Source organism: Lissotriton helveticus, chromosome 8 (assembly GCF_964261635.1).
Source record: "Lissotriton helveticus chromosome 8, aLisHel1.1, whole genome shotgun sequence".
NCBI lineage: Eukaryota > Metazoa > Chordata > Amphibia > Caudata > Salamandridae > Lissotriton > Lissotriton helveticus.
The window spans coordinates 906,997,947-907,013,551 of NC_136069.1; the positions used below are offsets into that span (position 1 = coordinate 906,997,947).

General features: G+C 43.5%; 1 protein-coding gene across 4 annotated transcripts in view; it reads right to left on the reverse strand.

The window, feature by feature from the left end:
- Positions 1–15,605, reverse strand: part of ARL13B (ARF like GTPase 13B) — a 669,439-nt gene that overhangs the window by 497,769 nt on the left and 156,065 nt on the right. For 2 of the 4 annotated variants that reach the window (XM_078657718.1, XM_078657717.1), the window contains one exon: positions 7,299–7,438. In XM_078657718.1, coding sequence (XP_078513844.1) covers positions 7,299–7,357 — 59 coding nt within the window. In that variant the 5' untranslated portion in view covers positions 7,358–7,438. Of the gene's footprint in view, positions 1–7,298; positions 7,441–15,605 lie in introns of all 4 variants that reach the window. The other 2 variants (XM_078657719.1, XM_078657716.1) reach the window with 1 other exon arrangement.

Below are 15,605 nucleotides of genomic sequence, written 5' to 3' on the forward strand. Positions count from 1 at the left end.
CCTCATCAAGAACGGGGATTTTCACAAAGCAGCCCTGACGAAGCTACGCCTGCCCATTGTGCAAGGTGGCCGTGGCGCTCCCAACTACGAACATTACAACTCATTGTGCAAGGTGGCCGTGGCGCTCCCAACTACGAACATTACAACTTAGCATCTCAGCTGCAGTGGGTGTGCCGCTGGTTTGCTGATGGCCATCAGGATGATACAGCTTCAATCCTACCCTCTTGGCGACAGGGCCAGCTGCTAAGTTTATTCCACCCACGCGGACTATGATGTCCACCGCAGGTGATGTGCGGTGGACATCCTAGTCTGCACATTCTTTGTGGCGCGTTTTGCTGCTATTGCAGAGGTGTACCCTTTGCTACCTTGACCCAAACTTACGCTTCAGCGATTCCCCTTTTGGGCTCCCCATAAACCTGGGGAAAGCTATTGGTGCTGTTGTCAGAGAAATGGCAGAATAGGGGAGTTTCAACCCTGTGTCACCTCTTTAATGATTGTATTTTAATACCTTTTACTAAACTCATCGAACACTGCAAAGTTCCACAGGGGCAATATATAACACACCAAGCTCTATCCTGCACACTGCTCATCACTTGGTTCATCACAGACGTGAGACCCCATCTAACGCTCCCATACAAAACCTATATACTATGGAACACTGCCACCTCCTTTTAAGCAGACTACGGAAGCCCTTTGAGAACTCCACCCAATGCCACTAGCAGTTCTTTGTGAGGCCTGGGAAGAGGAACTGGGTCGACTCCCTTCCTGATAAAGAATGGTACACAGTGCTGGCTTATCCAGCTATGACGTCTAAAAATGCTAGACTTAAACTTACACAGATTTTATATTCCACACATAGTTTACCTAATCCCAGCAAAAATCAACCAGTACTTCCCAAGGACTGATTGCAACCTGGCCCCATTGTCATACTCTTGTTGCAGACTTGATTTACATGCTGGGGGCACGTGGATCACAATCGCAGTACTGGACAGAGGCGACTACTTGCACAGCTGACTGGATCAGCACCCCTCCACTCATGGACAGTGCTCAATTCTTCAGGAGGCCACTGTAGCGTGCACCACTCATTGCCCCAGTCAGCACTGCTAATGGCAGTACAAATACCTCTAGCAACCATCACACTCCTACAAGTGTAACAATTCAAACTATTCCAGGCCCCTAAAGCTATAAGAATTTCTTGGGTGGCATGTATTAGTAATGTTTAATGTATACTGAATTGAAAACTGTTGTTGTGCTTATCTCTAAATAAGACAAACAGCCCCATCATGTGTCAGACTTTCACAAGTGCCAGTGTTGGCAATTATGTGAGTGTGCTGAGCACCGGAAACCACTGTTTCAAATTAAGCACTACTACTGGGAGGTATGCTTCCCGCGCTCTGCGTAATAGAGTAGAGTTTCCGCAACTTGCCAGAGTCCTGGTATAGCACATCATTACACGCTGTTGGTGGACCCATCAGACCCCGGGGCATTTAGACTTTCCCTCCAGGCTTGGACACAGGCAGAGAGTACCACACTGCGTAGGGAGGAGGCCCAGAGACTCAAGAAATATACCATAATCATGGAATGGGAAGCCTTGCTGCTCATATTCCGAGGATCCCTTTGACAGTTCATTACGTGCACCAATCTGTTTTCACCTGATGCGCACAGTTCTGGCCCTAATTCGAAGAGTCTCCCATCATCGGAAATCTGGTGCAAACAGTGCGTAACAATCATCTCAGTTCACAAAAGAAAACAACATACAATGGGTATAATGGCTGCAACAAAAAAACTCTAATAGGTAGTTGTGTAAAATTCGAAGAACTATGAAAATGCAGTGAAAGAATGCCTTCATGCAGATCGTCTACATACTAGCAGCCCTCGAAGGCATGCAGTACAGAACAAGTGCAGTCAGAAGCTGTGAATGTGCACACTTTAAAAGGCTATAAAAAGCATAAAAAGATAAGGAAAACTAGAAGAAAAAAAGAAAACAACTTCCTATCAAAAGAAACAAAGTGAGAAATGGACAGTACTAACAAAAAAGCAGAAAGAAAAAAATTCTAAAAGCAAAATATGTTGTTGTGGGTTATATGTAGACAAAGATGGGACAGAAACCTTACTTCAGAAATACATCTCGCATCAAAGACCTTTATACTCCCACAAGGTAGCGTACTACGCAGTGGTCGAAGTGGGTCGGATCGGATTAATTTAATACAGTCCGCTCCCCTACGTCTTTTATTTTAAAAGTGCGTCCCAGGATGGTAGGAATGGTCCGAACCTAAAAATTATAATATGATCATCCAGCCCTGTGTGGTGTAGATCGAGGAAGGCCTTTGCAGTGCCAATGACCTCCTCCCCCTTCCCCTCTATATCTGGGGTCAGTGGCCTGCAAAATAACACAGAAGGGGCCATCAATCTTAGGTTAGCACGCGAAAACAGCTACCTATGATGGCCCTGCTGCTGCAGTGATTTACACCTCTTTTAGTGACGACGCTAGCTGCCTGCCCCCACTGTGACCAATACAATGGTGACATCAAAATGCATTGGTGGCCCAGCCCTTGGTCTCGAAAAAACAATGGTCCAGGACCTCTATGATTTGTGGACTGAATTAATGAGTGAAGAATCATTGATCGAGCAAACAGCTCAATCAATGTCAAATTGATTAGCGACACAGTGACGGATCCACATTCATCCGTCCTATGAAACCTGACCACTGAGTTATTTGAATGAAACTTTTTTCTCTGTTTCAAAGATAAATATATCATACATTTTGCACATCAATACAACGAACAACAGGGTCCAGGTTTGTTTATATATACAGCGTCGACGTTTCGACTCGTCTTAGGGCCATATGGTCATTTATGCCTGGGCCAAATTTGAATATTTTATGTCACTTCTTCTTGAATTTTTTCCTTTTCAATCACTTTACACATCCTTTCTGCACCCCTTTGCTATGTTGCACACTCCGCTTGGGGCAACCACTATGATCTGTAATGTTTTGCAGTTATAAATTATGGTATTTATTTGACCAAGAGACAATGGATTAAAAATATTGCTCTGTGTTGATACTGTTGCTTGTTTTATGCCCTTATAGTGAATATTTGCATTAATGTATAGAGCAGATCATTGTACATGCTCTAAATTTGCTCAATCAATGATTCTTCACTGATTAATTCAGTCCAGAAATCATAGAGGTCTTGGACCATTGTTTTTTCGATAATGCATGATACCCAGGTCCAGTACCTTTTGGGTTACCCCATTATCTTAATGACAGCCCTTGGTCTCATCTGCCCTTTATTTTTGGGGTCACCCAGACAGACGACGCCACCGGGAAAGGAAGAGGAATCCAGCGTTGCAATTTGGTTTTTTTTTATAACTGTGGAAAACATTTAATCTCTTATCAGCTGTTTTCCTTACTTTATTAAATGTGTATTTCTCTATCTGTGTTCAGGGATGTGGTCTTTTTAAAACATACAGTTTACCTTTTTAAGGATATAACACCGGAGGTGTCCAGTTCTGTGACACCCGAGCCCCATCACGGGTCGGACTGTGAAAACAAATAGGCCCAGGCACCAAGGCCAGGCTTGTATGCTGGACATCGGGCGGGAGACTGCACGGATGGGAGGCTGGTTTTGTTACTGGTGGCTGCATAACCGGCCCTCAGTAACAAAACCATTAGGACTGTACAGCACAATGACTTACTTTACACTCTCAAAAATGCAGTGTTCCTTGCAAAGCCAGCAGTTCTCCTGCTACGATAAAAGAGTCAAGATTGATCTTCCTGGTGGTTTATTTTCCTGTTGGAGAGAGATCAGAGTTTTGTCTATTGGCAGTTTTGACTCATCTCTTGTAGTGAAGAGGGTTAATATGCCTTCTGCAAAGAACTTGTACCATACAGATCACAGAACTGTATTTTCATGTGAATAGCTCAGTGGGTTACTGCTTTTGTGACAGAGATCATTTAGTTACTTGCAGTGCATAACTTGCAATTTATTTATTTATTTTAGAGTTGTATATAGCGTAAACTAGACCCGAAGATATCGGGTATCAGAGCGCTTTACATAGCACCAATTTCGTTACACAAGGACACTTCATCTTTTTTGTTAGACAAGGGGAGATTAAGTGATTTTCCCAGAATCACAGGATGTTGCGCGTACTTGCCAGACTCAAACCCGGTTCCCCAGCTTCATAGTCGACTGCTCTAGCCGTAAGGCTACATCCTCTCCCCTACAATCGTAATAAATCTAGCACCATGAGCTAAGACCTGCCATCACAGTGCTGCATGCAAACTGATTGGTACAGGTTTGGAAGGTATGTTTTACCCCCAGTCTTTCATTATCCTAAAACTGCTAAAATGGGTTTGTTTGGGTAGAAACACGTTCTTATTAGTAAAACCAGCCTATGTATTACATTTTGGATCCTAAAGGCTTATGATTCACTAATAAGCGTCTTTGGGGCATTCTGTGATTGAAAACGTATACCACATTGTGAATGTATTTTAATGTCAATAACTCATATTAAACATCAAATAAGCATGTGTATACATTGGTTGCATTAAATAACGTTATAAGCTGTAACTGGTCAGGAAAATGCGGAATATACAAATAGTTGGTATGCTTTGATCTTTCTAGCCACACCTCTGACTCAGCCCACTGACCCAATTCCTGGATTATTCCCGCCCGGATGCTCAGCCCACAGTTCCCCTACTTTTTTCCCCCCACTTCGACCACTGGTGCTATGCATCTTTAGGTCTCGCTAGCGTAGGCTGCGCACATGCGCAGTCAAGTTCGCGATATTTTATGTTTTATGAGTACTTTCACTAGAGAGGTTAAGCCCCGCCCCTCTTTTCCATTGGCTGGCGTCACCTTTCATGCTAAACGGTGGACAGCCATTGGAAAAGAGGTATTAGTGACGTACTCTTTTCTATTTTGAAGCCGTCCCACTTGGACTGGCTTCCTTGACTTACGTGTGTGGTAAAAGGTTTCTTATCTTCTTTATGGGGCGAAACAGATGGTTCCATAAAGAAGAATAACAAACATTTTACCACACACGTAAGTCAGGCCAAGCCCATCCAAGTGGGACGGCTCTAAAAGAGAAAATCCTTTAAATTTAGTATAATCGCGGCACACGGTTATTACTTTTAATATGTTACAAGTAAAGCGCTGGTGCCGCGATTATACCAAAATGAAAGAAATAGATGTTTTTTCTATTTCTTTCATTTTAGTATAATTGCGGCACCCCGCTTAACTTTTAAAATGTTATAAGTAAATCGCGGGTGCCGCGATTATACCAAAATGAAAGAAATAGAAAAAACATCTATTTCTTTCATTTTGGTATAATCACGGCACCCGCGCTTTACTTATAATATTTTGAAAGTAAAGTGCGGTGCCGCGATAATACCAAAATGAAAGAAATAGAAGTTTTTTCTATTTCTTTCGAACAGGACTATATCATGGCAGAAAGAGAAAGGGAACCATTGTATATCCTAGTAGTCGTTTGATTTGGGGGCGTGGGTGAAATGGATACAAACGTGGTCTAAAATACGAATCCTCTGGTATATGTATACTTGGAATGCGTTTATTTTAACATGTAGAAGGAGTCCTTCCCACTTCAAATTAGAGGAAGTTGGCATGCAGGGAAGGTGCTGGTGGAATGGCTGCTAGCATGGCTGGTTTCCAGGGTAACTTTTCTCAGGGAGGTGTGGGGGGGAGGGAGTGTGGAGGCGGAGGCCTCGGCTGAGCCGGAGCTGCGCTGTGCTGTTTAGGCCGGTGGCCGGGCGGGTGCCCTGTGCCACGCTGGTCTCTGGGGGGTGGACTAGCACTGGCCGTGTCAGCCGCCTGCTCGCTCCCCTTCCCCTTGTTTACACTAAGTAACAATCTCAGTGGTTTTCAAAAATGCTCTATCTTTTTTAAGAGCAGGTCGACTGATGAGTACGTAGAGCACCATGAAGCAAACGTGGGCTGCTGTGACTGCCTTCTCGCCCTCTTGCTTCTGCTGTTTTGAATGACAGTTCTGGCTAATGGGTATTCCTTTAAGAATCAGGCTGCTATGTCTAGAAATTGAAAGAGTGTCCCTAGGAGATGGCACTACACCCCGACACTGAGGTGCAGTGCGACTCCCCCTCCCGCATCATCATGGGAGTAGTGCTGCGCACTGTCCCTAGGAGAAGGCACTACACCCTGACACTGTGGTGCAGTGGGACTCCCTCCTGCGTCATTAGGGCAGGCAGTGCTGCGCAGTGTCCCTCAGAGAAGGCACTACACCCGGACACAAACTATGGTGCATGCGACTCCCCCCTCCCGCGTCTTCATGGGAGCAGTGCTGCGCAGTGTCCCTCAGAGAAGGCACTACACCCAAACACTGAGGTGCAGTGCGACTCCCCCCTTCCGCGTCATCATGGGAGCAGTGCTGCGCAGTGTCCCTCAGAGAAGGCACTACACCCTGACACTGAGGTGCACTGCAATTCCCCCTCCAGCATCATCATGGGAGCAGTGCTGCGCAGTGTCCCTCGGAGAAGGCACTACACCCTGACACTAACACTATAGTGCAGTGCGACTCCCCCTTCCCACCCCCTTCCTGCGTCATCAAAGGGGAAGAGCTCCGCAGTGTCCCTGGGAGAAAGCCCTACACCCACAGCCCAAATTATGATACACTTTTCCCTTGGTATATACAGTCCCCATTGTGATATAATATTGATGTTGTTAAAAAAAACAAAAAACATTAATAAAAGCCATTACCATTTACAATGTCAATAGCTCACGCTCGTGTAAATGCGATGCAATACATTTCGCATTTACAAAACTTTTGGCTATTAGCATTTTAAATTACAATGCCTTTTATTTATGTTTTACAAAAGAAAAACAAAAAAAAAACAATGTCATTTACGATGGCAATATGTTGTAGGTCTAGTTGTTATTAGCTCCCTTGTTGGTCATTGGCTGCGGGGCTCGCGCAGCTGACAGTTCACACTCTGTATAAATGTGACGTCAGCATCATAGCCTGACTGACAGCTTCGCCTTCTTCCATGTCGGTCACCTGTTCCTCCCCGCAAGTTCCTTTATTGTAATAAATACTTGTATTTCAATTTCAGTAATTTAGTTCGTATTTATTATATATATATTATCACTACACAATAGCTCAAAACAATGTCAGTGCGAGACCTATTGCATTGTAAATGCTTGTTGGTTTAGCGAAAACATCCAGTTAAATAAAGGCGACAAGGCAACAAAGCGACAAACATTAAAAGAAAAGAAAGACCTTTATGCCCGCCTCAAGAATTCTGGTGTTCCCATGGCTGGCCATACCTGACAGGGTCTCTCCACCGCTTCACCCAAGTGCAGCAGTTCGCCATCAGGCTGAACATTCCTCCTCCGCCCGGCACGTCGAGGGCCAGGTAAAACTGCGGCTGCCGATCCCCGGGAGAAAAGCAGGCTTCTTGTTGTCACTGGCAATGGGAAAAGAAACAAAGTCAGCACACAGGCTGTAACCAAAACACAGTCACCTCGGGCACGGCTCCTGAGACAGAATCAAGAATGTAAACACAGAACAAGACGATGCATCCGTATTTCATGGTAAACTTAAAAGGTGAGGGAGAAACACTGGGCTCTTAACTTGAAGAGTCAACAGGTCACCGTGTTGTGCTTTTGTAATTGTATTCGGATACTTGCAGTTTCGTATCCCTGTCTGATGCAGGATTACTAAAACCAGAATAATCCCAAATGTACTTCCACTCACATTGCCCGAGTCGCTGGGAGCGTCAGACACAAAGCCGCACGTTCCCGTGTTCAAAAAACGCGATAAAGTCAATTCGATATTTCGCAGCTTTCCATTGCCAACCTATTATGATTGAAATAGCAATGGCCTCCTCTGTTCGGATCTCGACGAAGTGTAGATATCTTAGGCGACTCAATACACTACGGTATCGTGCCACTATGCAACGGACCCCATCAAATCATTTTATTCTTTAAACGTGTTCTAGGCACACCTTATATATTTTTTTGTTAGTTTTTTTTAAAAGGCAGCTTGTCACCCTCTCATATGGCAGTACTCAAAAGTAAACTTCTACCCTTCAAAGTAACTCCAGTAAATCCCGGCGCATGCAATCAACCAATTTTTATTTTAATACTCCCATTACTTCATTGTGAACCCTACATGGAGTAATCCATGGACACGTTTTTTCAGTGCGCCAGGTGGGTCGCCATGCTGTTTCACTAACAAATAAGCAAGTAGTATTTATATTTGTTTCAAATACCTGACACGGTTTCCTTTACTGGGTGCCGATTGAGCGTTTTATTATTTCTTGTACAAATCATACTCATTTTGGGGAACAACGGACGAAAGGCTTTGTTTACTGCAGTGGGCACTCAACTGCAGAAAGACGCGTGTAGGGGGTGGGATTTAAGCCTTTTAAACTGCAGCACTTCCGGTCAGCGGTGGCAAAATAAATCATATGGGTTCATTCCACTGGCCTAACAAAGACCGTCAAACTTTGAGTCTTCAATTAGAGTTCAATAATTCTACCTTGAATCAATCAATGTGAGAGATACATACTGAGCCATATTGGAGAGTCTCGAGACATAATCCACTACATTTATTTATTTTAGAGTTTTATATAACGCCCGAAGTACATTAAAGGCAGCAGTTTAAATGTCACAAATCTTCCGACAGTAAAGCCCCTTTACTACTTACTGTTCATCAAAAGAGTGAGATTATTTAATATCAACAGCATAAACCGACATAATTATCCAATTAAATTCCACCAATATCGTTGATAGACTCGAGACTACGTTAAGAAATGCTTTGCAACTGAAGAAACCAAGGTAATTAGGGGAATCGCAGATAAATGTTTTACAGGCAGATGCATGAAAGCCTTTTGCGCTCGCAAACTGTGCGATTCGCAAAAATCAGCCGTTTGCGATTGCAAAATTTGCTTTGCGATGCATCAAGGGTCAAGGCCCTCGCAATTTGGGAATTCGCTATTAATTGTGAGTTCTCAAATTGCGATTGCATTTAAGTAATCGCATTTTGCGATTCCTTAAATGTAATGCATTAAAGTAAAAAAATCAGCGATTTCGCTAATAGGAGGAGCAAATTACCATGAAGTTGAACTTCATGGTAATTTGCAAAAACTTTGAAAAATGCACTTTTGTGCATTTTTCAAAGTTTCATATTGCGCACACACATGCCCTTAGGGCATGTGTGTGTGCAACATATGTGTACAGATCAATTTCAGGGGTGCAACAAGGGTGTCCTTTTGACACACTGGCACCCTTGAAATTGCATTCTCAATTTGAGATTCTCTAATTGAGAATCGCAAATTGAGAATGTCTTCCCATTCATTCCTATGGGCCTCTAGGCCCATAGGAATGAATGGGGAGGTATTCCTTAATTGCGACTTGCAATTCGCGAGTCGCAATTAAGGAATGTTTAGAAATCGCTATTTTTAAAGAGATTTCTACATGCATCGGCTTTTGCGATTCCTTAATTGTGATTCCTAAAAAATAGCAATTAAGGAATTGCAAAAGCCAATGTGCCTGTAAGAGTTAAGTTTCAGAGAGTGCAATCATATATTTGGCATGCCAAGTAAGAAATCTACACATGGCCTGTCAAAAAAGAGACTGGTAAAAAGAGGAAAACCTTGCGGCAGAAGCTAATGCATAAGACTCCTATAGGGCCATACCATGTGCTCAAAATAAAATACTGTAAAAGAAGACGTGTTCTTGTATACTAAATAACTTGTGTGGTAGACATTTTTAATTGATTATCCAATTGCATTAAAACATGTTCAATTTAGTTCTTTAGGTAAATATAAACATGTTTTCCTTTTTGTGTGTCCACAGGTCATGAACTCTAAGGCCTTCAGAGGTAGAATCTAGGCACAATGAATGAAGGCCAATACTGTCAAGTGATAGAATATATATTGACTTTTAAGGTATTCAATAAATACTGTCACAGGCTAAACCTATAAACAATGCATTGAATTGAGCACTCATTTGGGAGAGGTGTGGCGCCGCGGCCAGGGCGACTGACGCTGGAATCTGGGGATCAGGGTTCGATCCCCGGCTCCGGCGGCAGGTTAGCCCAGCACCATGTGACTCTGGGCAATAGCTTGCTTAATCTTCCCGACGGCCCCCAGCGCCTAGAGACCCTAACGGGTGATTGTGCGCTTTACAAATGTGGATTATTATTATTATTATTAGAATTTCATTTTGTATATCGCTCAATTATCATATGAAATTTCAGAAAGAGCATGAGACCACATCTCAGTGGTGCCAGGCGTAATAGTATTGCTCAGCTAATTAAAACAAAAAGCTCCTAGGACAGAGTACATGATGTTTAAAAAGTAGGACGAGTGGCTTTAAATTTTTCATGTCCTGCCACTGTAAATCTCCTAATGCTGTTTTATTTCACTGTTGTAAGGCCTACTTCTCACACAGACTAACACTGCGTTGCCTTTTTACATTTAAAAAGTGCTAACTTTAGTTTGGGAGACGGTAGAAAATAATTTCCTGGTCTCTTTTAAAAGTTCATTTAAAATTCTCCTTAGTGGTAAAGTTAGATTTTAAGATGCAAATATAAAAATGCCACTTTTAGAAAGTTCAAAAACCAGAACAGTTGGTGGTTGTGTTTTTCAGTTTTTTTTACTTTTCACACAAGAATATTCTATTTTATAAACATGACCTGTAAATCAATTATAACATTTTATCATCCTGACATAACATTGCTCAATATTTAAGAAAAAATAGCAATAACAAAAAGAATCGCAAACCTATACAAACTTTTTCCATATACCAAAATAAATCACACATTAATAAACAAGATGACACAAATCAAAAATAGCACCAATCGGTGTTCAACCAGTCCAAAATTATAAACCAGAGCGACCCCATTTAACGCTGGTGTCAATAATGGGTTCCAAAATCATCAAATATGTAAAATTAAAAATAATATGGAGGATGACTAAGGACATTCTATGAAAAGCAATTTTTTTCTTTCACTTTCCATGGAAAAAGTTGTATAGGTTTCCCTTTAATTTATTTTTAATGAGAGTGAGGCACAAGAGTCTATTACAGACATTCTGAAGAGAAACTTTGTCTTTATGATTCAAGCAACATTCATAAAACAAGCATTGAAATAGCCAATAGGTCTCGCCTTTGGGACCTTATAAGTGTTTAGCTATCCAGCACAATATCCTTGGTGCAACAATATCAACTGATGCATGGCTAAACACTTACAAGGTCCCAAAGGTGAGACCTATTGGCTATACCAATGCTTGTTTAAAGGGGTATTGAAACAGGTCTCTATCATGCTCTGTTTTGTGCCCTGGCACAGGCGGTCTGTTTTTGTCCGGACTGCAGTGACATGAGACATGGATGTGCACGTCCTCACACTGTTCACTTCTCATTACTGGAGAAGTTACGGCATGACATAATTCCAGGTGAGCGTTGTAAGGGACGGGAAATCCCTTAAAGAGAGCCATTTTCTCTCTGGATTTCCCTTCTCTTTTTGAAACTCAGGAGCAGCAACTTTGTCGTGGTGTCACCTGGGCTTTAAGTGCAAGCTTTTTCAATATTATATACATGCCACAGGTGCTGCGTATTTATCTTATGCAGTTAACAACCACTGACAAAGCCAATAGTACTGACTTGTAGGTATGATGTTACTTGTTGTATCAGATATCTGGATGCAATGATCGAAACAGCAAAACACAAGTCCAGCGGCACACTATGCTAAGCACAGATCTTTAGCTTAGGTGTTTTTATGCCAAGCCCTTAATTCCATTGGTTACGCCCCTTTGAGAGACCCCCCAGTTTTTTCATCCCACTTAAAGCCCTGCCTATTACTCTAATGTAGACGACCCCAAGTCCTCTGGCTGCCCCACGCTGTCATTTAGGAATGCAAACAAAAAAACACCATACGCAAGCCTATCACAGGTGTTGTGAGCTGAGGTATTTATCTCGACCACAGAGGGGATCAGAATCATATTCTTTAAAATGAAAAAAAAAACACTTTACTGTATTCAAACAAAACAACCACCATTTCAAAAACGCACCAATTTCGCAGTCAACACAGGCCCCGGCATTCTATTCTATTAAGCAGTCATGAACAGCTGTCGCCCGCCAGAATATAAATGTTGGATTAGTCGATCTGATAGGGCCGGTATCAGCAAGAAACAGGCGGCAGCGCGCACGCAGAGGGTGCTCGCGCCTTCCAAGGCGATCCGGCGGCAGGGAGCGCGTCTTTAAGGGAATGACAATCCCTTCTGCTCCAGGCTGTGTCGCCATGAGGAATAAGTCAGCACGTCCAAGCTTTAAGACTCTGAAACAATTAATAAAACTGCCAAACAAGAAATGGGTAGGAGAGTGGATGAGGCGGGCCGGTTGAAGCGATGAAGAAACGAGCACAAGAGCTGTATTTTTTTTTATCTCAAACTCGACACACTGATGTCAAGGCATGATCTCTTTATTTTTCTTGCATAAAAATCCTTTTGCAGTTATCAGAGCGCGCAGACCTCCTATCCCTGTCTAATTCTGTCTCAATCTGGGCCCTGGGGGAGATAGCGGGCTGGTGGCAAGGCTGTCTCTGGGATGATACGTTCTTTTTCTCCTTCAGGGACCCGCATGGCGGAGAAAGGAGGATTCTAAAACCAGCACAATAAGCATCTCTGACAGATGGAAGGTTCTAGAAGTCGGGGGAGCGGCGGGGATGTGCAGAGGGTTACCTACTTACGCATTCTACAAACACAGCCGAACTCAGCAGAGCGCTAAAGGTGATAGTCAGAAATAGGATTTTGCTCGAGCGTGAACTTGCATAGCTCCCGAACACATCAGTGCGGGTGGGGAGAGGGGTTACAGCTTTTACAAAAATGGAATTCTAAATAACTATAAAACATAGTTGCAGACAAAAGACATATACATCACTGAAAATATATTGGTTAAGCTTCAGCGAATATTCCGTAGGTATGCGTGCGTCTGATCAGGTTACCAAACAGACAAGAAATGGCGGTGTGGCCGTGAAAGTGAAACATCCGCGCAGCGCGAAACTGAAACGAAAATGAAGAGCTGACGAGGAGGGAGTGGGAGAAGGGAGGGGTTAGTGGAGGGGATTCAGGCGCACGCTGTAAGGCTTAATGAGCCATTACAGAGGCAGCTGTGCACGTCGCGCACGCTTGTGCGCATAACAGCAAAGCTGGTAGCCGGCAAAAGCCTGTGGGTAGCAATTTGAAAATCCGCAAGAGCTGACGAGGAGGGTGTGGGAGAGGTGGGGGTTAGTGGAGGGATTTGGGCACGCGCTATAAGGCTTAATGAGCCATTACAGAGGCAGCTGTGCACGCCGCGCGCTTGTGCGCATATTAGCACGCTGTTGGGCGGCAAAAGCCGGTGGGTAGCAATTTGAAAATCCGCTTACTAAATGTCTCACCTGAGACAGCCCATGCGCTGGCTCTAGCGAGACCTAAAGAGTTTTATAGGCTAAAACAGGACATCACATATGGAAAAAAAAAGGGGCGAGTGCCATAGAGATTATTTGTAGTAATATTAGTGGGCTGATACTGGGTTACAATATTGAAAACACATGTCGCTATCCCTGAATATTAGATATACCAACTTGAGAATTTGGCCTACTGCACTTGTAGCCAAAGGCGGCATGAAGGCGCTGAAACTGGATCATTAATTCAAAGCTGTTCCTGAACAGGGGCCTCTACAATAAATTCGACCGCGGTCCCAAAAATCCATAATATGACCCTGCAGCCTAGCCCTTGGGATGAAAGGTGGCACTCTCAGGCTCCAAATCAGATCCCTTCTGGACCTGAGGAAGATTCAGTAGAAGGGCTGCTGGAGGGACTGCCCTGCTGCATAAAGGACGCCTGGATCTGCTCCCTTGAATTCAGGACCACCAGAGTGACTCCAAAGTCAAGCTGGTGACGTTCAGGGAGTTATGTTGTGTCCAGGGGACATGCCCTTCCATACTGCTGGTGCCAAACGCTTATAGAGCCCTTCTACCTCCTGCGGCACAGGACATTTAAGGAGCCATGTGTCCAGGGGACTCCCTGTCCCATACTGCTGTGGAACAACAGCGATCCCTACTTCTGCCAACAGTAGCCACGACTCAATTATAGTGGCCCAAACTCTTCCATCGTGCCCTGCCCTAGAGAATCTAATGTCCTCAGAACCAGGGGTGAAAGGGATGGGCTTTGTTGTTACCTGTACAAACAGATATTCACCTCTGGCTGTCAGGGAGCCAATTAACACTATAGTGCTAAATCCAACAGGCCCCATCTTTGTAACCCACGGGCCCTTACCAATAGAGGAGACCCAAGCAGGAAGGGAATTAATCAAACACCCTGAAAACACTAAGGAGTATATATCATGATGTAAAAGTGAGCGAATTAACTATAAAAAGCAACAAATCCACCAGTGTGGTAGCGGACTTAAAAGGTTTAGTTAGATCCTTGATCAAGAGGGATTGCCACACAGCAAGCAGGTTGAAGCAGGTCACGTTATTAAAATTAACCCAACCTCAGAATCCAGGCTCACCAACTACATAGCATAAACCATGGACTAGTCCCACTCAGGCCTACTATAAATCTACTAGGCTGCCTCCTTGGCGGGGCAAGCATGATATTGAGTGTAGGATTCCGATAGTCAGAGATGATATCCCAAAGATTAGATTACTAGATACACTAGGGTCTAGTGCTCTAAGGATAGACCAACATAATTCCACCCCAAAAATCCCACAGCATCAAATTCCACCCATGCAACAAACGGCAAAGGCAAGCATGTCGTGTAATATGATCCAGTATAGGAAGGACTCCAACCCCCAAAACATGCGACATTTTAGTGAGAACACAAACAAAATCAGGGAACACACATTAATGATCTAACGCGTGAGGGCAGACATGGGTCACGTTGGGACTGATGGTGGCGAAACGGAATATTGCGCAGAAATGGGGCGCAGTGGAGCTACCCTCATTGACAGCATGGTGCCGAGCTATGGATCTGACTATGATCACAGAACGAACAGTGTATGCTAATCGGGGAAGCCCCCGCAAATGGACACAAATTTGGGCAGCCTGGAATACTTACCGGGGGGACATCTGTGACCCACTGCCGGAATCCGATATGGATAGTTCAGATGAAGACTAGGGATAGGGTAGGGGGCCTGGGAGGGACTGCATTGCCGAAGGGATTATTACATCTTGTGCAACTTACTCTTGTTTTTATACCAGAAATGTACATGGACTTAAGTACCCTAACTATACATCTGTATACTGTCATTATTGCCGCTCTGTTGAATAATGTTAATAAAAACATTTAAAAAATAAAATAAAATCAGGGAACACAGAGTATCTGACAAATGTTCCGAAGTTAAGGCAAGCTAGCTGGGAGATGGGGTCTCTTAAAAAAGTAATTAATTGGAGTAGGCGCAACGTTTCGTCAGCTGTGCACTCAGTTATAGTGAAAGCAGAACGGTTATAAAGTAGCAATGGAAGCAATGATACTATTGCCCTCACTGTTAGTAACAAAACAATAGTGGATGACTTGATTGCTATTGATTTAAAATCCAGCTCACTTCTAAAACCTACAATAAGGTTCAAGATGCATAGGCCATCG